The sequence below is a fragment of the Haemaphysalis longicornis genome, unplaced genomic scaffold, assembly GCF_048455015.1.
Source record: "Haemaphysalis longicornis isolate Haplotype H1 unplaced genomic scaffold, Haemaphysalis longicornis Haplotype H1 scaffold_2, whole genome shotgun sequence".
Taxonomy (NCBI): domain Eukaryota; kingdom Metazoa; phylum Arthropoda; class Arachnida; order Ixodida; family Ixodidae; genus Haemaphysalis; species Haemaphysalis longicornis.
In genome coordinates, this window is record NW_027526295.1 from 38187597 (window position 1) to 38213033 (window position 25437).

Consider the following 25437-nt stretch of genomic DNA (forward strand, 5'->3'; position numbering starts at 1 on the left):
CCGGTGCCGTAATGTGCGAAAACTGAAGCAACAATCGTCGCAACGTACTACCCTGGCAATCTTCGTGACTGAATGTTGGGGAAACTTTGCGATGTGATGGAATGGGCGCCGGCTTCTATAAGGCTGAACGTTCATTACGAGGGCTAGTCGTAGCAGGACTGTATAAGAATTTCGACCAAATTGCACCTTGGCGTCAGCCTGTTATATGTAGCTAAAGGGACTCAAGACGATAGGTGATCGCACAATACGTTTAGTTGAAATTTGTACATGGGGAATCTCCCAGTGGGCCAATATTATGAAAAGAGTTTCTTAATTCGCGTAATCAAAACTTGCTTACATGTTACAGAATACATTACGCACCGGATAGAAAAAGTCTAATCGAAAACCGAAGCACCCAGTGAAATAAGATTTTTATATTATACATATTTATGTATTTACCTATTTCTTTTACTACCGCGCGTTCCCGTTTGTTTTCTAGCGTGACTTTTCACAATTTGTAACAGGCTGCACCGAATTATACGCTCCAAATCACCGTACTAACGTATTACTGCATTTCATGAGGGGATCAGGAAAAGGAGTCATAACTTTTTAATTGCTGAATAGCATTCATCAGCGTTTGAAGTGTATACCCCTCCTTCCTGTTGCGGTAATGATACATTTCGCATTTTTCGCAAACTGTAGTACACCAACAGAAAGTTAGAGCGCGCAAAAAAAACCCTGAATTTCCAGAAACAAAACTGTTTGGTGCGCCCGTCTTTTTCGCCCAGATCCTGTGAGATAAACTACAAGCCATAGCGAACAAAACATTTCCAGTGGTGGGCCCTTCTATGAAAGCCTTCTCAGTGTTACAAGATCTCAGAACACTGTCTGCGAAATGGGGGAATTTTTCCGGTATCAATGGTGTCTCGACGGTATCTCGACGATCTGAGATACCGATATCCGGTATCTCAGATTCCGGTATCTCGACGATCTGAACCACTCCCGCACATTACGGAGTATAATCAAGAATATTACGCCAATTTCAGCATTGGGAAGGGGTTGAACGATTCGTTTAAGAAACATCCCCCTCATCCGATACAAACAATACAACAAAAATTATTTTTTAGCTGATTGAATGTGTCTTACAATACCGCAGTACTGGTGATGGACCTGTTAAGTTATGCAGATTGACTGGCATCAAGCACATGTGAAAATTTATTATGGAAACTTGCGCCACTTAGTTTTGCCAAAGAGAGGCTTTTGTTAAATATTGAGCTTATACATGGTCCTTGGAAACCCAAACAGAAAAACAGCACATCTCAAGCGAAACCACAATGAATGTGCGAAACACCAATAATTCGTGCGGATTTTTTATCATTTTCGACGGGCTACGTTATACAAATCAATGAACGTTTCACATTGTGGAAATTGTATTGCTGGTCGTTAGCTCTATAACAAAGATCATCGTTGAATTTTTACTATCGGGGGTTAAAATAATGATAGTCACATTCTATATTATATGTGTAAGACCCAAGACCCAATAAAACCCGATAGGACCAAATAGGACCCAATATATGTGCGTTCTACAGCTGTGGCGCGATGCTCAGAACGCGGAGCGACACGTCTTGTCAGGTGGAGGCTTTATGGAAACAGCTATAAAAAGCGGGCGCGAGCAGGCTCAGCCACGAGAGCATGGGACAGCTCATGAGAAGTATAATGAAAATGATGATGATCGACTTCGTCTGCTGCCGGTGAGGAAAAGGAAGCCCCAACAATGGGCAAAGTCAAATGAACGGGCATTTGAAATTGTAAATCGTGGACCATATATTTCGACCCTGTCCCTGCATTTGTGAACACGCAAAATGCTGCATCTGAGCAGATGATTCATTGTGGCGGTGTAAACAGCCGAAAACAAATGTAATTTTCATTCCCTGTTTGTAACTTGTAGGAGCCTACGCTGCTAATCTACGCTTGGACAAGTGGGTGCCTTTACGTGCAAGTGTCGAATCAGGCCAGCGGCGTACCTTGTGGATCGCGCACGCCAGGAAGGCTTCGCGCGATTATCCCTGCGCACAAATATGCACGGTGGTATATAAAATTCGTTACAATAGGCGTGCATGCCTGCACAGCAGATTCTTTTTATTATGCAGAGACAGCTGCTGACGACTGGCTGCACCAGACCCCAACCCCACGCAGCACGAGCCACGGACGAGAACCTCACACGCTTGGTCCTTCTGCAAGGACCTCTGGGTCTTGGGAGTTCATTGCACCGGTCTGCCACCGCACAGCCTGAGCCTTGGGAGCTGAAGCGCTTACATCACAGCCTCGTCCGCTTTTATAAGTAGCGCCATCCTTTGAAGAGTGCCCCCGCCTAGTTCCGCTTGCGCGGGGTTCGAAAAGCCTGTTTCCTAGCAATTTCCGTCGTTCAGCGTTGAGGGAAAACCAGAGATTGTCCTACACACAACATAGGGGGTGTGTAGACCCCCCTTGTTTTTTCTTGACAACCCCCCCCCCCCCACTTGAATCTCTAAGTTTTGCTCATGTCAAATGTTGTATTAAACGTCTGGGCAGTTTGGTAAAGCCTCAATAAAGGGAGTGAAGCAACACGTTACCACCTAAAGCGAGACAGAAAAAGAAAATACGTGCCGGTCTGCTTATTTTTAAGGGGCTCTACTTCCAACCAGGGACCAAATTTCTCTGAAGATATGATGCCTCATCTGAAGCTTTAGCTGCAGTTGACCTCAGGTGGAAAGAAAAAGGAAGGGATGTTGTTCGAGGCCCTAAACTATAAATGGAGAACGTTTATAAATGCACACAACGCTAATAATTATTGAAAACAAGTGATACAACCTCAAGCATATTTTATAGAGAAATTAAATTTAAAAAAAAAGTATACGTCACCACGGTGAGCACGCCGAGCGACACGTCTTGATAGGATGATGCTTTAATGGAAACGGCTATAAAAAGCGGGCGTGAGCCGGCTCAGCCACGAGAGCATGCGACAGCTCTTGAGGAGCGTAATGAAAATGATGATGATCGACGTCGTCTGCTGCCGGTGAGGAAAAGGAAGTCCCAACAATGGGCAAAGTGGGCAATTTTAAAATTAATTTTTAGTTGATTGGATATATCTTACAAAGCTGAAATACTGGTGATGGACCTGTTAAGTTATGCAAATTGACTTGCATCAAGCAGATGTGGAAATGTAGAATGAAAACTTACGTAACTTGTTTTGCCGAAGAGAGACGTCCAATATTTAACTAGCGGACACAAAAGAAGCATTTTAGGTTGTTTATCTACCCTCCCGCCTCTCCTGCCCACCCCCTCCCCCCAAAGCTTTTGAGACACCCCCGCCCTTGATTTTATTCCTAGACAAACACCTGGTGATAACAGTCACGGGCGGCAAATACGTCCACGCTTATGCTTATGCGCGCTGTCAAAACGCTATTTGGCTGTTGACGGCGACAAAAAGGAATGACGCCCGCCGACGACGTTCATTATGCGGCGGACGAAAGCACTATGGGACCAGAACTTAGACATTGCCTGGGAAGCAAAATAGCAGCGCAGCTCCATTCAATGCATGTACCAACTGGCCACGATTGGGTGGTCACGGAGTCGGCGTGGAAACGCTGGAAACAAAACATGGCGGCAGATCCGCTTCCATAGCTCGGAGAAAATGAAAGAGGGAGGGCTGCCTGGCGCTACCTAATATAGGCGGCGGGCGAGAGCAGTGTAGCGATGGGTTTTAGTGGGAACCCCTGTGGATGGTGCCTGTTGTCACGCGTGGTTGCTGACGAGAGCAGCATTGACCACCTCCGAGGGCAGCCAGGGCCGATCGTAAACGCGCGCCGCTAATACTCAGCAAGGACCACCCGGTCTTTGAAGGTCGTCCCTGGCGCCGGTCTTCAACCATCAAGTATCAATTGTTGTGAGCGGCGAATAAACCGCGGCATTTTTAAACTGCTTCAGCGTAAGCTCCTTGCTGGTAGCAGCAAGCCAAACTGTGTGAAACTTTAATCAAACGGGCAGCACTCAATACTTAACGCAGAGTTCTGATTTATGGTGACTTCCGCAGTCGTAGCAGGTTGTAATAATGAATGCGTACAGAATTTCTGCCTGCATCAAAAAATGTCAGTGGTATAAGGAACAATAATTTCACTGGGAATCCAACAAAAAGAACACTATTCATCCGTTGAGAACGTTTCCAGGCTTGGCACTAGTCTGTTTCTCTGAAAACATTCTTCACACGTATTAAAATGCTGTGAGGTATCTCTCAGGGAAGCTGCTAATAAAGTATCACAAAACGAATTATCGTATAGGCACTAGAATGACATATTTTCTGACACTGAGGTTCAATAAACCATCATTAGCATTCTCCGTACCTGTCCTCTTATAGCTACTTCAACTTTTTCTTGATTACTGCCACTGAGAGGCATCCTACAAAATAAAATTTACGCCCGAACAGCGAAGTATACATACAAAGTCGTATATATGAAGGAGCCTTAGCAAAGGAGCCCGAAAGATACCAGCTGCTGTTCTTTTTATAGCAGCAAGAAAATATTATGGTATATGTGTAAACTTGACAGTCTCAGGTATTAGTGAATGTACCTGCGCAATTATTTATTTTTCCAGCGCAAGTAACCATTGTTCGACATTCCAGTGACTGCTCATAGACAACGTAAAGCTGAAACACAAACTTAGTCCCAAAATATCTCAGAATATATACGGGCAGGTTTGCGTTTTCTGAAACGTGTGCCCACATTCCTAAAATATCGATTCCATAAAAATGTTTTTTCATCCTCAATTTATCAAGCTCACATGTGCAGAGTAGCAAAACTGACATATCCGCGCTCTCAAAGAGAAAATTGGCGGTAATGTCTTCGTGCTCTATGCGAGGAAAAAGGCTGTTAAAATAAGTACGTGGGCAATTTATTTAAGTCATGGGTTGGGAAAAGAGTGTAAAACACCGCTGAAAGTTGCCGGCTCTTTTTTTAGAATTGGCAACAAGGATTTCACATCTGGAGTACGTAGCTTACAGGATTTGGAGAGCCCCTTACACTTCACATCGAAACAGCTCAGTGTGCACTGTGTTTAGGTTTTAAGCGGCAACCGAGGTATCTGCTGAAGCATGATCTTCTCTGTTCACGCGATTTGCTACGTAATACCGTGGCTCTCTTTCTGCGTGAAAACGCCTCGGGTTATTCCAGTTCCTGATTACTACCACATACCCGTTGATGGATTCAAGGTAAGGCTAAGCGGGAATGCTTCATGACATATGAAATGTCCATGCCCGTAACAGTATGCGCTTGTTGTACACCTAGCCTCTGGTGATATATATGGAGCGCGGATTCCATAGAACATGATGGCATTGAAAGCATAAATCTCGCGCCCCGGTGATACGCGTTCTACGTTATTATTTTCGTTTGTGCATTGCGATTTTAACGCAAGCGTTATCGTAAAATGTAAAAGTATAGTGGTGGGCCATCATGCCGCTGCACGGAGGAAAGCTTTAACTACCGCAGGACTCTAGGCTCATCAAACCAAAACCTTCAATCCCGCATTGAAGATTACAAACCTTATCCGAGAACCCATCCTTTTCAGGAGCAAAAAACCGGAGAAGGTAGCACACACGCGTAAGCTACAATAAATGAGGGAAGTGCACAAAAAACAGTTCTACCACCATGCAAATTGTCTCTTAAGTAAACGGCTACGTTACGATACAGTGCTTATCGGAAGAAAAAGTACGGTTACTAAGCTTTCATAGGAATTTCTTTTAATTGAATTTGATGCGTGGTGTATGTAACCTGATATTTCGGCAAGAAAAGTTCACCAACACGAATCGGCCACACCCAACTTTGCCGTGGTCACATAGCCACCGTGACGATCCCCATTTTCCACTTTAGAAATGAAAGCAATGTTTGCGTATCATCATGTATATTTACCCGCTCTTGAGGGTAAATATACTTGCGGGTAAACTATCTTCCACTTGCGGGTAAACCTTTAAGGCCGCAAACAAGCTGTGCATTTGGCAGGATACGCCTATCGTGAGTGTATAGATGAGTAAAGACACTGGGTCACCATGATATATGTGGCGCCCAATCTCGAAATACCCCCAGTAAGTCTCGTTCCAGTCTTGCCTAGCCGTATTCAAAGGTAAATGCGGTAGTATTTCATCACTTCAATTTACAGCAGAGCTGTGGTACTAGGAAAGTCACTATCCTAAAAAGCCCAAGGACCACTTTGCGTTTCCTAAGGGCCCTTAAAATAAAAGCAATAACTTCCAATCTAACTTAAGGGGTGCTTTGCTCCCGCGCTCTGCAGGGATGCTCCGAGTTCTACAGTGATTCTTCCTTTTTCTCCTTGAGACGATATTATTCACGATCTGCTACGGTCTTACAATTTCGATTGTCTTCGATGTGTTACCTACATATTGCGCCACTGCGTGTGGCTGCAACCATGTATTGCGAGTGTCGGGAATGATGGTGGAAACATGACGTGACGTGATATGCGTTATTGAGCTACCTTTATATGGGGTGTAGTGGCATCGACGGCACATTTGAATAGTGCGATATTGAGGAGCTTGTTCCGAAACGTGGCGTGTAGAGCGCTTTAAGTAAAAGCATTCGAGGAACATTTTTACTGCATCAAAACACACTGTTGTTAAGTTTCGTGCCTAATTGTTATAAAATTACAGCGCGACTGAGACAACGACAAGAGGAAGAAGCATTGTTCCGGTCACAAGCGTGAAACCGCCAAAGTAATCTCGGAGAATGTTGGTCGGCACTACAAGGGTCTCGCATTTACGCACGAGTCTCCTAGCCATGGCACCATGGAGTTTTCAGACAATATTTTTGGGTTTTTATCTGAAGATAATATTTGATTTATTGCCCGAATGCCCCCAAACAGCTCCCGCAAATTGCATCTGCACGCTAAAAAATGGTACAAAAGGGCCATGGCGTCTGCGGTTTTCGAATCCGTACTGAAGAAGTCGTGCGTACTTTCTGTTCCGTAGAGCTCTGACCCACAGATTAATATACTTCTGTCTATTGGTTACCCGACCTCTGCCTTCATGGGTGTTGATGACACCCTGCTGCGAAAACCCGAAGGCCAAGTTCATCAAAACCAGCTGGAACAGCTTAAGGTGAAGCCAGTTGTTTTGCCTTATGTACATTTGGTTACGTGAAAGGTGAAAAAGGTGGAAGAAAGGTACCAAGTTCCAGTCCTGTTTCTCGTTCCACAATACCTAGGTCGCCTGTGCCGGAAAATTTCTGGAAAGCCAAAAAGAAACTTGTGCGAAAAGAAGCACACCGAGCGTTGTCGCCCTGTGACGTCGGAGTAGTAAATGAAATGGCCCTTTCAAGCGGGGACGCCTATATAGGCCAGACGGGCAGATGCGTGAATATCAGGGGACGCGAGCCCAATTCGTCACTAAACGATATTACGCACCTGCAATTTGCCTCCGGGTTGTCAACAGTGCTGGCCTTTCGGATGTTTTCAGGCCAAATGCAAGCCTTTTTTTGAGCAGGTAGAAATTCTGGGCAGGAGCGAGAATACAGTGACCAAGGAGCTCTTAGAAGCTTTTGATACTCAGAAAAAAGGTGACCAATGCGTCAGCGACACGTCTGTGCTTCTGCATGCCGGTGAATTGATTTTGGGAAGCGTCAAGTTGACTGTAGCTATGTTACCGTTTTTACAACGATGCTGTTCGACGTGGCGGATGGGCCGTTGATCGTGCTCAGCAAAACCTCGCCAAGCGATGGCATCATCGCGCACCCCGGCACCACTTCACCGTATCTTTGCCTCACCAGTGCATGGACGGCACTCGCGTCGACTCTTCTTGCAAGAACAATACAAGTGGCACAAGAACGACTGTAGGAAAGCTTCGCGGGGAGGCACGATACAACTGGTACAACACGGCGTTGGAAACGCGTCGCGGGATGGCTTGTTGCGACAAGTGGTGCAGTTTTTAGGATGTAAATAGAAGACTTAATGCCAATATAAAAGAATCCAAAAGGTCGTGGAGCGGCAACGGTAATCATCTTCCTAATTATCTTCCCACACGCCAGACCACACAAGCCGAAGCGTGGCCACCGAACGAGTTCAAACATTTGAGCAACTGCGCATCCCGCTGCACCCTTCGCTACAATTCGAGCTTCACGGCAAAGCTTGGAACTCGTAAATTGTAAATACTTTAATGACGGAGTGTTTATTGCTATTTGGGGTTAACGACGACACCATGCCGAAGCATTTCCCGAGTCTCGAAGCATAACCCCGGAGAAGGCTTGTCCGAGTTACCAAGCATAACCGCGCATAGACAAGGCCAACACTATCGCTGAAAGGGCTATTCGTTTTTGTTGAATGAAACAAATGTTGCCACTTCAAACCAATGCGTCTTTTGGTTCTTCAACGAATGTGAAAGCATGTTTACTCGCCAATGCCTGCGAAAAACGTCCACAATACGCAGACATAGTGATTGAGAGGAAAATTACATAAACGTCCTTTTCCATATGTCTATGCGGTCATTATTTTTAAAAGACCTCTCGCCGGCTTATGACGTGCCATTTCCCTAGTTTGTGAACTGGAGCAATGTACTGTATGAAACGTTAAATGGAACATCTTGTTGCAGGGATCAGTAACTAGATAGGAGCCTAAATAATGATAGTATCTTACCGCAATAGGGTTACGAGTGTTTTGTCGTGGGAACCAGTCGAGCCATTGTTTAGAATAGACACAAAACGCACGCGGTCATGTAGCAAAGCACACATTGCTGCAGGCTGAGTGAAGAACAGATAGTGTCAACGAGGAGCTAAATATGAGCGACAATAATACAGCGCCCTTGTGGTTGGCTTGTGTTGGAAAATATTTTGAAGACGTCGTTTTTCGTAAAAATCGTATAGGCATTCTATAAGCACTGAAAATATGTGTCTGAAAGAAAGCACAACCTTGAAAATATGTCTGTTTGAAGGCACCCACATTTGTCTACCATAGAAGTGGTTTTTATTTGTAAACTCTCTCTAGCCGACTCTGACGTCTGAAATGTTACTCAGGTGACACGGACCTAAGACTCAGGCGCCAGAGGATTGTTCTAGAAATTACAGCCCGTGTATTATTACTCACACCGAGTTGACGTAGCTAAACCTGCCGATTATCGTCAAATAAGAGTTCCTGTGCACGCTTCCTTCAATTTGTTCACAAAGCGGTTGCCACGGTTTTCTCTTGCTGTGAAACTGAGAAAGTTCTTATTGGAGAAGTTTCATTCAGTGCTGCTCGAGTGTGGCGCCAATTTCTGTTAGTTTGGTGGTGTTTGTCTAGAGGCGCTGCTACATCACCTATAATGATCCAACGGTGGGGTCCATGCTGGCAGAAAGGCATTTGTATTTTTCGTTCATGTTGCATGTTACCTGTAGAAGTATGGCCCGACTTTCCTTCGCTGTAGGTCCGTATCGAATGGCTGAGGTGGAGCCCAAGGGTGGCGGTCGATGTCATGATAAAATATTTTAATTTTCCGCACCAACAAGTACGAGGCATACTTCCTCTGCGGCCCGCATGGGCGGAATGGAACTAAAAAAAACTTTGCTGTACGTTTTATGGGCGCAATTAGTCGGAGCTAGTTCGAGAGGTTTCAATGCAAAGCTCGTCCGTGCGCTTATCCGACTCATTCTGCCCTGGTTTCTTTCGCCCGACACTGCGGTCACTCCTATACTTCTCGAAATTCTCCGTGCAACCCCATTCTACCCGTGGCGGTGTCTTGTTACTGACAAATGGGCGCCTCCTATGCGCTTTCCCTTGTTGTTCCCCGCAGTCGGGCAATCTCTGTTATCCAGTTTTCTCCATGGGAAGGAAGCGCTGCAACGAAGTTCAAACTCCATGTCCATGGTATCCGCGGAATTTCCTAACCCTGCTTTGAGTTTGCCAATAACGCGAGGAAAAAAATGTGCGGCTCTACTAGATGTGTATTTTTGTCCTTGGTGGTACCGATTATACCCAAGGCGTACCGGCTGCCGCTTTTGATTCTTTACTTATTGTGTTACGAGTGCACACCAAGCTTCTCAGATATTCGAACCGGTCTGAAAAATGCCTTTTGACCACCCTAAATAACAAATATAGTTTTCGGCGCATCAAAGCTTTTTTTTTTTTGAAAGGGTAAGGGGGGGGGGGCTGCCAAACTGTATTCATGCTCTTTTACCAAGCGGCATTTAAGGCGCAACTTAATTTAGCTCTTGTTCCTATTTATTTATTTATTTACTGATTTATTTAGTTATTCATACTGTTAGCCCAGGAGCCGGTACAGGGTGGACGTACAATAGAGAACATGGAGGTAGTAACTGCCGCCTGAGACAGGAGTGGTACGCAGGATGTGTGCGATACAGTATGCGGTACAGTATGCGGCACAAGTATAGTATTCAGCTACATTATGCACAGGTTGAAAATGCAAAGGTGCAAAGTGCAAGGGTACAAAACAATAAGCAACTCTTGCACAAGCGCAATTCAGCCAAACTGGATACGACACATAGCTTCCGTATGGGCGCGGACCCCAGTATAGGGCCAAGTCATCGAGAAGAGACACCACTATCGGCTTCTATGCAGTGCAACAAGGATTTTTCAAACTGCGCTAAGGAGTCTGATTTAGTAATTTCTGGCAGCAAATTGTTCCAGTCTTTAATTTTATTGTGAAGGAAAGAGTGTAAATGTATTTAAACGAGTCATGATATACATTAATTGGTTAGGGTGACTACTTCTAAGTGTACGAGAAAGTCGAGGTTTCAAATATTGCTCTGTGTTAAAGTTAAAGTAGTCACGGTACATTAAGTACAGAAACTTTATTCTCGCTACTCGGCGCCGTTTTGCGAGAGGTGGCACGTTTATTTTATTTAGTATGGCAGTAACCGAATCTGATGACCTGTAGTTGGATAGAATAAACCTTGTGGCCCTCCTTTGAATTTTTTCATTTTTTTCCTTTTGTTATTTCTTCGAACGGTCCCACAGGATGCAGGCGTATTCTAATAGTGGACGGACAGTGATTGTGTAGGCAGTCAACTTGGGTGTCGTAGTCGCTAGTTTAGGTTCCTTCTCAAGGACCATAATTTCTGTTCACCTGCGCAACATAATTTATTTATATGCGTTTTCCAATTTAAATCTTCAGAGATTGTGACCACCAGATACTTGAAGTGAGTGACACGTTTTAAATCCTTACCTGCGAGCTCATTTTTAGTTTTGTTTGTTATTCTGGTGAATACTGTTTTGACATACTTAATTTTCACATCCCATTTCGTGCACCATGCATAGATTGTTTGCAATGCTGAATTCAAAGTAACTTAATCACTGTGACTGGATATTTTAGAATAAATTAAGCAATCGTCCGCAAATAGACGAACTGTGAGCTTTTTGTCATTACTATCTGCAAGATTATTGATATAGCACAAAAATAAAACAGGGCAAGGACACTGCCCTGTGGTACCCCGAACTTGACCTCTAAATGAGTTGATTTCACTCCCCTAATCTCGACGTATTGCGATCTGTTCGGGAGATATGGTTTAATCCAGTTAACAAGGTTCTTACTAACTCCAAAGTGAGTAAGTTTAATTACAAGTTTAGCGTGCAGTAAGAGATCAAATGCCTTCGATAAATACAAACACACTGCGTCTATTTGACCTGAGTCGTTTATTGCGCTAGCGAAATCATGAATTGTCTGGAATAGCTGTGTTACTGTTGACAGTTTTCGTCTGAAGCCGCGCTGGTTCGGAAAAATTACCTTAGAACTTTCGAGGTAGGTAAAAAGACTTCTAGACAGTATATGTTCCAATATTTTACAACCGGTGTGGGTATTTGAAATAGGTCTCTAGTTTTCGATATCATATTTGTTCCCACTTTTGTATACAGGTGTAACTCTTGCAGTTAGCCAGTCATCAGGCAGTTGGCTTTGATTTAATGACGCGGTGAAAATTATCACTAAGTACTTAGCCACCCACTCTGCATACCGCGTGTACGGAGGATTTTTCGGAACGAGCAAACACAGAGTGAAAGTATTCGTTAAATCTTCGAGTTATTTCCGATTCGTCAGTTGCAATATGTCCATCGACTGAAATAGATTGGACCTGTCCTTGCGACGGGGAAAGGTGACGCCAAAATCGCTGTGGGCAGTTAAACAAACTGGTTCAGAGTTTCTGAGTAATATTTTTCCTTAGCTGCTGACAATTTATGCTTGAGCGTACGTTAAAGATCCCTAAGATCAGACCTATTGCTCGCCTTGTTTTTCCTCATGCGTTTTATTTTATGTTTTAAATGAATAATGTCTCTATTAGTCCAGGGATTGTATTTCCTAATCGGTTTCACTCGTTCAGGAACAAAGTGATGCAAACAATGGTTATATATCTTTCAATTGGTTCCATAACACATTAACATCAGACGCCTCTAGGAAGCGGTACAGTGACAATTTTAAATAATCAAGAATACTAACATCGTCAGCACTGGAAAAATTTTTTGCAAGGTAAAGTGGGTCTCTTACCATGTTTGGTTGACAGCAATTGTTTTCTAGAAACCAAAACCAGGTTATGATCGGAAATGCCTTCTTTAGTTGAGACATCGTATTCGGATAGCCAGCTATATAAAAATATAAGATCAAGGGTGGACTCTAAAGCAGGCCCTACCCTAGTTAGACCTTCAACACACTGCGTAGGGCAATAAGTAAATGCTATGTCAAACAAAATTTAGCAGTGTTTGAAATGTGCCGAGTTTATTTCAAGTATACCCCATTGTATCCCGGGAAGATTGAAACCACCTGCGATGATTAACAGAGGTTTATCAGAAGTATTTACGAACAAAAAATCTTGGATCGAATTAAAAAGGAAAGAAGAGCCTTCGGTTGGCGGTAGACTGCCCCGATAACACAAGACATGCCGTTGAGTTCTGTTTTAGACCAGACACTTTCACAATCAGGACTAATAGGCATTAGTACAAGCCTTAGTTTTTCCTTAAAAATGATTGCGACGCCACCGCCCCGTGAATGGCGGTCTTTACGTACCATGTTACATGCGGGGGCAATGATTTCGCAGTCGTTAATTTCTTGTCGCAGCCAGGTTTCCGTTACGATAACTATATCAGGGTTGTATTAAAAAAAAGGCACTCGAGATCCTCTGTTTTGTTTGCTAGGCCACGCGCATTGATGTTGACGAATACCAAGTGCCAATCTGAATCATCTTTTTGCGAATTTTTTTTTGTCTAACGTTACCCTACAATCCTTTGCATCATCCCACACGAATGTTTCTTTTTCAATCGTAATTTTGTCACGCACTAGCTTTACTTTCAGGACCCTTGCCCTTTCCTTTTAGCACTTTCCCACAATTTGCGTTGTTTTTGCAGCGTTGTCTGTGACAGATCGTTTGCGATGGAAATATCACTGCCCTTTAGTTTAGCACAGTTCTTAAAAACCATAGCCTTTTCATTGTAGTCAAAGAATCTCATAATTATTGGGCGCGTCTTACCATTACCTTTTTTTTTCAGCGTGTGTATTTTCTCAATTGTTGTAACTGAGACACCGAGGCGCTTTTCGATTACACCGGTCAGGACTTTTTCTCTTAGCTCGTCGTCAACTTCGTCCGCGCTCTCCGGAATTTTAAAAACTAAAAGATTGTTTGGACAACTCCTGTATTCAAAATCGACTAGCTTGTCCTGCTGACACTCGATAAGAGTTCGCATGTTGTCTATGTCGTCTTTCAGCTGTGGAGTTTTCGCCTGATGTATCTCGACTCTTTTGTGTGCAATTTCAATCTCCGAAATTTCGTGGCTCATGGCGTCGAGTTTCCCTGAGAATGCCGTTTGCGTTGTTTTAATAACTCGTATGTCTCCAGCTATGGTTTTCTGTCTTTTCAAGAGTTCATCAAGCATATCATGCACAGTATCAGGCCCAGGATTGAGCTCTACATCACCAGCTAATAGTAACATTGAAGACGCTGCATAGCATTTGCGGCAGGCACTTTGGGGCACGGCACAACAATAATAAATCTGTTGTCGCATGTGTAACATTTCACAAATTTACTGACCTGGAATAACAGAATAACAGGTTCAGTTGTCTTTATCGGGAAAGCTTCGCCGTGCCCACAGGATGTTGTCGCCGATCACTGGTCTTATATAGTCCGTGCAGCGTGTTGTCGATGCGGTCAACGTCCCGTGCGCATGCGCCAGTCCTTCGTAGGAGGCGGTGTCCCTTGTAGATTCGATCCAAATGGGATCACGGTAGCATACGATAACAAGGCCCGTGTTTGAAGCTTGCACTGCCGTTGGAAGAATGCACAGCAAAGCCTGGAATAACAGAATAACAGGTTCAGTTGTCCTCATCGGGAAAGCTTGGGCGTGCGGCTGCTGGTGGCATTTTTATTGTGTACGGCTAGGCGGACCGCCGGGGAAGCGACTATGCGGGGATGCGGCAGTGGGCGTCCAAGGAAGTCACATTTTGAGCGTGTGTCGCGTCCTGTGCATTTCACGGGGTGGCGTCTTCTACAGGGAGAGCGAAAACTTTGTTCCTTATCCATCAAATTGCTCCAAGGTTCACCGTTCAGCAAAATCAGGAGCCACGTCAAGCACAATAACACTGAAAATGCCGCGTGGCGGGACAGTTTCTGTGCGAAGATGCACAGCGACGTGTGTTACCGCTAGGTTGAAACCCTTTAGGTGTTTGCTTGATAGAGCTCTGAAGATCTTTTTGCCTAATCGAGGAGCTGCCGACTGTGCTCTCGATGAACCCAGGTGCTTCAATCGTAGTAACCACATGTCGCAGGCTGTTGCATGGCTAACGACTAAACCAATATTCGGCGCTGAAGAAGGCATTTGCTTCTTGGAGCACAACCGTAGAGTGGTGGTTTTTGTTGGTTTAATCCATGGAAGTCGTGCAGATGATGTACTGCTTGATTTCCTCTTTCTGTGTAATGGAACCGTGTGGAGTTCTGTGAAACATAGTCAAAACTTATTCAAACGAATTAAGGCCGAATTGTTTTTTGTTACATTAACCACCCCTACACGGTTTCTTAGAGCCGGTATATTAGACCTTAAATAAACAGCCGGTGTTGAAGAAAGCATTGACAGCACGGTCTACGGGCAGTCTGAAAATGATTTCGCCGCTAATGAAGGGTGTCAGCGGCCATGTTCTGAGTGCTAAAAACTGTCCATGCAAGTATTCAGACATTCTTGTAGCAGTATGTTGGAGCACTTTGAAGGGTACTTGCTACTCGCAGAGGCAGCCGACGATTGCATACACACAATCTGAAGTACAAGGAAACCCCTCACTGAGGGGATCAATTTGCCGGTAAAGGACCCACTAAAGGAGCAACGCTTCACCGCTAAAGTAGAAACTTTGCTCCTATTGTAGAGCAAGATGAGGGGAATCCCAATTACGTTTATTAGAGTAAACCTACCGGAGTGTTTTTCCAATAGTAGGAATGCGCCGCTGAAATAACCATGTCCGGACTTTATTTTTTGACTTCGTTTAATTTTTACGCTCCCCGGAAACGTGAGCGCTGGTATTGCGTTTACTTTCCTTGCTTCATCCCCTTGTTTGTTTTCTTGGTCTCAGGAAGCACATGAGCAGCGGTGTTTTTCCAATTCTTTTTCTTCCCACTCTTTTTGCTCTAATCCCTTTTCTTCGCACGGAGACCAGCAAAAAGCGTTTCTTGCTGCCGCTGTTATGCCTAACGGAGCAAAAGGCCTAACTTTAAAGTAGACAATATTCCAAGCAATGTTTACGTTCTCACAACTTCAAGCGGAACGTTCCGCATAACGCTATCGGCGTTTCCCCTGTGGTCGGCATAAAAAACAAAACAGCCTTGCCTAAGCGTCGTCAAACACATCAGGGGGTATGTGTTGCCCTGCGCCTCGGCAGTGACACTTTTAGCACCACACACATGAAACGAGAAATGGCGATCCGAGAGCTGCGGTAAAATGATAATATTCACGCAGGATGGGCAAATTTCACCGTTAATCAGACATTTTTGGTAACAACAACGACAACGATGAGAAGTAACAATGATATATTGTTCAAGGAATTAAAGGGGCCGTGAAAGGCGTTGTCAGCACACTAAATAAACAAGCGCAATTGTGAGGCTCGTTGGTCAACGTCATCTGTGTCAAGTTTCACTTTTTGTATGTGCAGCGGAAAGCTCATTTTTTTATTGGAAAGTTTGTTGCCGCGTCCCACTCTTCCCAGCGCGTGCTCCCCCACCTTCCCCCATGTACGTCATCGATTCTCCAATGTGCATTACGAAGCAGAAATCTTGCTTTTTGACGGCTTTTTTTCGCACTTCCGGTGAAGACAGGCGTCGTCTGCTCATCTTCGACGGGTCGCAACGGCAACTTTGGTTAACTAGCCCTTCGCGGAGCACGTGTACTGCAATCGTGTTACTCCATATTTATCTTTTTTACTACAATAATTAACACGCTTCTTGTTAAGGTGCGTTGGCTAGGCCGACACAATAACATCATGACGGTGACGCCGACTACCGAGTTCACCGACGGCCATGTCACAGGACAGCAACACGAACACGTTGGCCGATCGAAAGTCCAAGTGGTGTGGCTGGCTGGCTGAACGAAGACGCTGACAATGCTAATCGGCCGAACGTTTGTCGTAAAGCGAACGAGAAGCGAAAACTGCGCCCCGACAACATTCTGGCCGTAATGAATGCGGCTCTGTTCAGTTAGTTCATAAGGTGCAATAAACACAGTGAAATCCATCATGGTAATGCAACTCAACACTAGCGTTCTTGCGATTCGTATTTCAACTTACGACGCTTCGTCGGTTCGCTTTGGCGACAATTCGTTTGCCCTAGTTGCAAACTCCATAGTAGTATGCGACCTTCAAACGCTTGTAGAAATTGTAAGCTCAGTTAAGAGCAAGAGATGAGTTACGGGAGGCTAGGTAATAAAGATTCCCAAACCGCCAACGTTTTTAGCGTAAAGCGTAAAACGAAAGTGCGGCAAGCACTATGCGCACTGGACAAAATCACAGCCGCAGCCGGGCACGCATTCGCAATCGCTTTTCTTCCCAGAACAGTGCTGCTGCTGAAGATGAGTAGTGGTGGGGGCTTCATGGAAACTTACTGCGCAACTGTTACTCAAGAAATGATTAGTTAACCTAGCAAGAGTTCTTGAAACGACGTAGAAACATAGATGTGACACAAAGGGCGGGTCTAAATCTAGTATACAGATCATTCAAAAAGATTGCTTTTTAACTTATATGTTAATGACATTGCAAACTTTGTACTTCATTCCCGGGTATTTCAGTACGCGGATGACACTCTGCTTGTTTTTTGGCATAGTGCCTTCGATCTTGCCATTGGGAATCTGCAACATGATTGTCAACAGACAATAAAGTCGTTTTGCAGCAACTAAATTCGAATCAACACTAAAAAGACTCAAGTTGTTTGCTTTTATAATAGTCTAAAGCCAATACCGAATGTTACATCAAGTGTTTTGCATTTTCCTGATTGTTCGAACTGTAAATGTACACCTATTTTGCCTGTGGACTCCGTTAAATGCTTGGGTATATTTCAAGGATACTGTAATTTGGGTGAGTTGGTGAACGTTCATGATTGGAAATCAGCGCGGAAAAAAACACAGCACAAAAAAGGAAGGAGAAGTAGACAGGACAGCGCTATATTTGGGTATATTTTTTGATTCTAACAAGTCTTGAAACACGCATCTGGCCTTTATATGTTCTCAACTGAGGAAAACTGCCTGTTTGATGTACGGGCTCAAATCACTTTGTACCTTAACAGTACGTAAGCAAATTGCTTTTGCCTTGGCCTATTCCACATTAGGGTACGAAATTTGTTGTTTTTACTGATGCTCTTATTTCTGGAAAAATAAGGTGGATGCTATTTTACGTTCGACACTCAAACACGTTTTGTATGGTACACCAGATCTTGATAATAATGATGTATTTCGCATTTTGCGTATGCCCGATTTTACCTTGCTGTTCAAACAAACGATTGTACTTGAGTATATTTGGTCTCTGCGATTTTGCCAGCCATGCAATCCTGTGCGGGATTTACGCCCTCGCAATCGTTTTCTTTACCACGAACTACAACTTGATTTGATGAACGTGTTCGACAGTACTATGTCCGATGGTCCTGAACTCTTTGCCAGACGTCTTCTTTTCGATGAATAGTCAAAGGAAAATGAAATACATTCCGCTAAAACTTCACTTACGCCTTTAACAGTGCTTTTTTTGTCTAAATTATTTTTTTATAACTTTTGTCTTTTTGCCGGATATCTGAATAGTTTTACCTCTTGAGAGCGAATATTATCTGTTGGTGTATGGTTTACGACGTGTTGCTCTCTGCCGGTAACAGCCCTTCAAGCCCTTGTGGCTTTGGCAGACCCGCATATGCATCCTGTTTTATGGAATCAATAAACTATATTAATATTATTATTATTAATATTTCCGTGGCATCTCCAGTTGTGTCGTTGCGCAGAGGCACTCGTCAAGTAAAGCCTGGCGTCTCGGATTTTCACAGTGATTAGACGATTGTTGCAGTACCGAACACGTGCTCCACAATATCAGTGCGCATCAACCTCCTGAAGCTGACGTTTCGCGGTAGCAATTTCTTCTGCACACGTGCAGACATTTCGCTTTCAATTTTAGGGAGGTTATCCAGGCTTTTAAGCAATGACTTTTCGTGGTAGTGCTTGTAGAAAGTAATATTTGACCGACACTCAATCGCTATGGCCCGAACTCCTTGCTTGAACAGCTCACATGCTGCAAGCAAAGGCAAGTGCATAGAAAGGCATGCCTGCAATGTTTCCCGCACATGGCCACAAAAGCCCTTATTCCGTAAAAGAGACGAATTAGGTTTCCATAGAGCCCATCGGGGTCTGAAAGTACTACGACCACCTCCGCCCAGCCTCACAACAACAAGACAGTGATCCGAGAAAGAAATGAGCTGGATGTCACGTGCATAATTTTCCGAAAGGAGCTCATAAGAAATCTAAATCTTGTCATGCCGAGCATGGGAGAGCCATTGAAAATGTGTGTATGAACAAGCCGCTCTCACCTGTAACCCCTGGTCCACTAGCCAAAAAACCGCAATGACGGATGACTAAACCTCAGCGCTCCTATTTTTAGGTGCTAGAAGTTGGGAGCGCCACCACGCTGTCACTAAGTTCATTCCGGATACAAATTCAAATGGTGACCTTTTCACTAGCGCGAAAGTGATTACATCTGAATTTAAAAATTATTATAAGAAACTATTCAGTGGTGACTCTGATCTCATTGATAGCGACCTTTTGGGACATTTAGTCGCCCTAGTATACCAATTGACAGATGAATACAGTTCCATTAAAAGTGCCCCTATTACCTTAGAAGAGATAGAAGTCGCAGTAAGTCTGCTTGAGGTCTCCAAAACCCCTGGCCCCGATGGGCTGCCCGGAGAGTTTTGTAACGCTTTTAAGTATATTTTACGTCCAGTTCTTTTTGGTGTTTTGGAATGCTACGTGGACGCTAATTCTCTTCCGCCTTCACTCACGAAATGTCATACACTATACTCATTCCCAAAAGTAAAGACCGTGAAAAATTGCAATCTAGGGATACCTACACACAAATCATTCTTACAAATGGTGACTACAAAATTTTTGCGGAGATATTATCTAGTCATCTGCAGTTCGCCACGTCCATACTTATTGGTCAACTTCAACATGGACTGAGCGACCGATCAATGCAGACAAATTTACTCATTGCTCGAACAGCCCTTCCTTCCTTTAAAGATTCCTATTAGCAGCTCGCATTCTAGCGGAGAGATGTTTCAAAGGCGTTTCATCGTGCTTCCCACTAACGTCGGTTTTCTTTGTTAGAGCGGGCCAACGCTGGGTCGGTCGTTTTCAAAGGAGTACGTCTCTGTCATAGTAACTAATCTACCCACTTAATTGGTAATGGTTACCTTTCTAAGTCCGTGCCTGTATATTCATCAGTAAAGCAAGGTTGCCCGCTGTCGCCTTTACGTTTTTTACTCTACTTAGAGCCTTTATGTCACAGTATGCTCGAATACAGTAGCATTCGGGGTTCTCATATGCTCAGAACCGAACTCAAACTACTGGCGTATGCTGACGATTGGGCCTCTTTCTGTAGTGAGAGACCATGTATTGATAAAGTTATTTCCATGAAAAACGAATTCGGGTTAGTTTATGGTGCTAAAGTCAACCTTTCCAAGAGATATAGACTTTGGTTCGGTTCATGGGCAACAACACCAACCGAGTATGCCAGCGTTCAATGGTCCTGTGTACCAACTAAATCCACCTAAATATCTCGGTGTTCCCCTGGACTTCTATTGACAAAACGCCCGTTTTTGGCGGGCGCGCACTGAGGCCCTTCGTAGTCATTCGCTGGCTTTTGTTCCGCATAAATTGTCAATTTTCGGAAGAGCCCAGGCATGTAACAAGTTCGTGGCGTCAACCTTGGTCAATGCAATGTAATTTCTTCATTGTGCTCTGTGTCACATACAGCGGTTCCATCGGGTTTTCGCAACATTTGTGTGGTCGTTTACCAGGAATCTACTGATGCGTGACAACCTTTTCAGATCGGTCTGTGGTGGAGGGCTGGGCTTAACCCTTCTCTTTGTACAGCAAATGATTGCACAGTTTTGTTTTCGGGAGTTCACCCACCCTGTTATTCGCGCTTTTTTGCATGTTAATCTCCCAGAGGTTTTGCCTCAGCTTGTGTAATCATTATTCTCGACCAGACCTTTTTTGTGGTGTTTAATGTATGAAGTGTACACTTCAATGCTGTTTCGTTGGTTCGGTTTTCCCCTGATTATATGTTCACTGTGTCTCGTGTTAATCTCTACAGGGACCTAATTTCCATGCCTTTCTGAGCACGACGATATATAACTGTGTACTCTAAGTTGTCTTGACAAGATGTGCTCTTACCTGTCCGCAAAATGCCACTTTCTTCCTCCACATACGTTCTTCTTCAAACTGCTCAGTGAAACTTTGCCTGTTGAGACGTGGCTGCACACCCTTAACATTTTTGTGTCTTCTGTAAACTGTCGCCTGTGCGATGTACTCGAAATTATTGAGCGTTGCTTCATAAATTGACAGGACGCCATACTATTTGGGGTGTCCTCCAAAGAACTCTTAAGAAAGACTTTGAATTGACTCCACATTCTATAGGGTATCTCGTACGAACCGCAGAGGGTAATGTTCCATATAATTGTTTTTTTTTCTAATCGCTGTGCGTACTTTATGGAAAACGCGAATGCTGGATAGGCACGCTGAGCTTCCAGATCACACTTCTGCCAAATGATAATTCATCTTAAAGACGTCTATGACCAAAATGACGTCTATGACCGTGACTGTTATCTCCCCCTTATTAGTTGTTCACTGTTTCCCCCGCTTTAAACCAAATGTAGATAATTCTTTATTGTGTTTACTTTTGCATTTCATCTTGTAATCAGCTCCTCTGTATGTGTACCTAATTGTAAATATGTGGTGTAAATATCATTCCCTACATTGACATGTAGTGCAATAAATACCAAGTAAAAAAACCATCGTGGTTTCAAAATGCTACGATGATGATGATAAGCAAAGCTGCAGAAAGCGCCTCTATAAAAATCCTTGCTGTGGTCGCAATCGAACGTGGGTTCCTCGCATTATGAAGCCGACATCTATCCGATTGCGGCATGGGGACACGCTCGAAAGAGGTTACTCTTTGGATGTTGACTTTGAATCATGTTTCAAGGGAGCAGGATAGGAGGGAAAGCATCGCGTTATGTTTTTAATTCGGATGCTCTGAATTTGCCATAATCATCTTCCTTTTACCTTTGCGGGATGATTGCACTGCGGGGTGAATTGCGGGATGAATGTGCACTGTTCTATATGTGTTGGCGGAAAAAAGCCGGAGGCCTATTGGGCTGAGGTGATAGGCAGGGCAGTGGACCATCACTTTCTGACTGTTGAGTCCTCATCTGAACTGGGCGGGCACTATAGATGTCAATTATGCAGCTAGAGGAATGTCAGTGTTTAGAATATAAACCCTTCGGAACGTACAGTGACTTGAAGTGTAATTACTTTTGTGTATGTGTGGTGGTGGTGCGTTGGCTAAAATGGAAGTTCGATAATGGGTGAATCTTGATAATTCTTTTCCGAAATGGTAGAGATTAGGTTTTGTGGAGCGTCTGTATAAGGTAAGGGTTGAAGCACTTTTTAAAAGACTCGGACGTGTAGGCTGCATTTGCAGCGTTCTTATTAACGGCGATGTCTCCAGAGTGCGCGAGAGAATTATTGCCTATAATACCAATGAAGCAGAGACGTCTTGGTAGCGTTGGCTTTTGGCTTTTTGAAACGAATGAGTTCTTTGTACGGGGTACCTTGGGAGGAGTCGCTTTCTAGGGAACCAGTGCCGGGGCAGCCATACATATGCGATAATTGAGTACAAGTGCTTTACAACTCGGGATATACGGTATTAGCCTTTACCACGTGTCTCTAACAGACGTTATTAGCTCAAACAATAAAACGCAATCTCTAATTGCATTTTTATGAGCTACATCTGAGAATCTGACATCGTGAGCTCCAGCGCATGATCTGAAGTACATGGTTCCTGCTCATGGTCATAAGAAGCCGCGAGATCCGTTTAGGCCTTGCCTACTCAAAGCGCAGGTTAAAAGCGCCGATACCCGTCGCGGTATTAATTTTGTTTTGTATACTTTTATCTCTTAGTGCTGTCAGCCATTGTAGGACCTATCCCTTGCTCATCCAAACTTCGGATCTTCGCGTAATGCTGCAGTTTTTTGTTTTCGCCGTAAAATCAAAGTTGCTACCGAAGGCTTCATATTTACATACAGGAAGTCCAATCTGCTTGTCTATGCTATTAGTTTGGCTGTCGGCAGCAGAAACATTTTGTAGCGCTTTTCAATGAAGTAATGCCAAGAACACTAAACCAATGGCCTAAACATTGATGCGTATACACTATCGAAGCCTTACTTGAAGCCTGAAGAGATAGTAATTAGGTTGAGTTAAAAAGTAAAAAAAAAAAAACATCGCCCTATACTTTTGTATTTCTGAAACCTATGAAAATTATGGCATTTTTCTTTTTATCAAACTCAAAAAAGAACGACTTTATATGATTTGTGAAGGTATTTATTTATGTGCGCACGCGGAAATTATCCCCTTCAAAAAATAAATTATTTTCCTCCAAATTACACACCAGCCATCCAATGAAATCATCTCTCTCGCATATTACCTTAAATGTTGGAGCGGAAAAATTGGCCTATATCAAAATATACGTACCAGTTTCATGCATTTTCGACGGCCAAGTGTCTGCATTTCGAGCTTCAACGCATGTTTAAAAATTGGCTACGAACAGTCAGCCACTTCACCGTTGAAGGTGTTTATGCTTTGTAAAAATGCTTGTCTAGTTTTGTGTTCCATATTACATCGTGCACTTTAAGGTGTATACGACGAAAAGTATTGTAATAATTTTTGTTTAATATATATACTTTGAGGTGTGTATTACACGTACAGTTTGCACCTTCAATGATTATATATGGCAATGCACTGGCACAAATCTTCACGCAGGCGATGGGCAGACTACCGGAGGTTGTAGCGGCCTACACGTCAAGCGACTGCCCCTCGTACTTGTGTCTCAGCTCATCGCGAACCCAGTATGATGTGAATACCAGACAGGTGTCATACATGTGGAAGTTTGCTGGCCTAAATAACACAATGACGTGAGTAAATGAAAAATAGAGTAATTTCCACAGGTTTAGGGTCGATAGTCTTCCATAAACTTTTCTCTGTCTGTCTGTCTGTCTGTCTGTCTGTCTCTCAGTCTGCTAAACTAAAAAATTACCCTTGAAGTCACAAGTTAAAACAGTTTGTCAACAAAGTAAGAAAAACACAAAACTGATGCGTTGGGTCATACATGTCGCCAATATTTAACGCAGAGGGTAGCTTAGGTCAATTTGATCCAAAATTGAAGTACATAACACGGTGATTTTTGAGTTAGTAATACATGTTAAGTTGATATTTACGATAGCAAGGGTATAGAGCGGCGGGATGAAACTTGCAAAGAAAGACTCCAGCTCATGCGAGATAAAAGAAAGCACACAAAAACGAAGTTCTCCCTTGTGCTGTTCCAGGCAGAACAATAAAGAAAAAAAAGAAAAGGATTCTCACTCTCTCACCAGGGGGCGCAATCAGTGCAAAGGCCAGAAAATATAATTGGATTGGACAAACCTGCCTTGAATAAATCACAGGAGGAGCAAGAGGGGACCGGAAGAACGTGAGATGGGAAGCGAAGAGGGTGGAAGGAGTTGCGTTCAAAGAGCGGCCGGCGAATATTTTTTAGACGACATTCGCAGGGAATCAAGGAGATAATTGGCCAGCTTTTTCACGATAACAGTGTTCGCATAAGAAGCCGCGATGACCGTAACATCTTGCCATGAATCCGCTAGAGTCTACGCGACCAAGTGCGAATCGTAAGCTCGAGACCCGAGGAACGGGCTCGTGTTGTGGTACCGAACGTTTTTTGCTTGCTCAGCCATGCATGAGTCGTGTCGGCAAAATTTTGCTTTCCTCTGGCAACAGAGCGGGCGATAGATGATCAAAACATGACACAGTAGAGATTGCGTGGAGATGGTGGCTTTCAAAGCTGGAGAGTGCTGCCATCGCAATGTTTGCGACCTCTTCATGTAGGCGGAAATGCGAAGCTTGGCTCACAATATTTTTCGGCCTCAAGATATTCTAGAACAACTGAGTATTCTTTATTATGTAGTCAATGCGAAACCAATGTTGTAGAACGGTACAACTTATGTGCCGGTTTTCCGGCCTGGCATGTTTTATGGGTGCTGTTCATGTAGATGGCTCAGTGTCCATCCACTCATGAAGCGCACAGATCAAATTCATGGAACAAATGTCGTGTAGAAGTCCGCACGTTGATCCTATGCAGGGCTCCTATGGCGGTACATGTCCAGTGGTAGCCTGTGTCGGCTAAAACAATCATCAACCCTTCCCTTTGCGACATTTGCTGTCACCTTCGGCTTCAGTGACTGAAAGGCTTGAAAAATTCCCTATGTAGGACTTCATATACCCCGTTAGCAGGAACGAACTTTGTAACTCTGGTATTTGGTACTTGTTCAATTCGAATGATCAGTTTTCCCGTGAAATTTTGGGCATGTCTTTGTAACACGTGTATCAACGTTGAATGCAACTACCAACTCACTGGGTTTTTCTATAGTCAGGTATGATCAAGCCGTAGTGGTTCAGTGGTTCAAGATTTGTTCCGCATTTGGGATTACGCCTAATAGAACCCAACCGGGTACAATATTTACCCTGCATTTTCAACACAACCTTCACTTTGCTCACGTGAGCTCCTTTGAGCAACGGGAAGTCATTTCGAGCACTAATGTACAGGTTTCTTATCTTTTAAAGAGCAACTGCACCCAAGTTTCGAAATGTAAAAATTTTCATCTAATGGTAGAAATA

At 43.8% G+C, this 25437-nt stretch overlaps 1 protein-coding gene across 1 annotated transcript in view; it reads left to right on the forward strand.

Moving 5' to 3' along the window:
* Window positions 1–4986: 4986 nt before the first annotated feature.
* The window catches only part of LOC144167064 (uncharacterized), a 38852-nt gene continuing 18401 nt past the window's right edge, over window positions 4987–25437 (forward strand). The window contains exons 1-2 of the mRNA XM_077696455.1: window positions 4987–5221; window positions 23530–23681. Of these exons, the coding sequence (XP_077552581.1) occupies window positions 5105–5221; window positions 23530–23681 (269 nt within the window). The 5' untranslated portion in view covers window positions 4987–5104. The remainder of the gene's footprint in view (window positions 5222–23529; window positions 23682–25437) is intronic.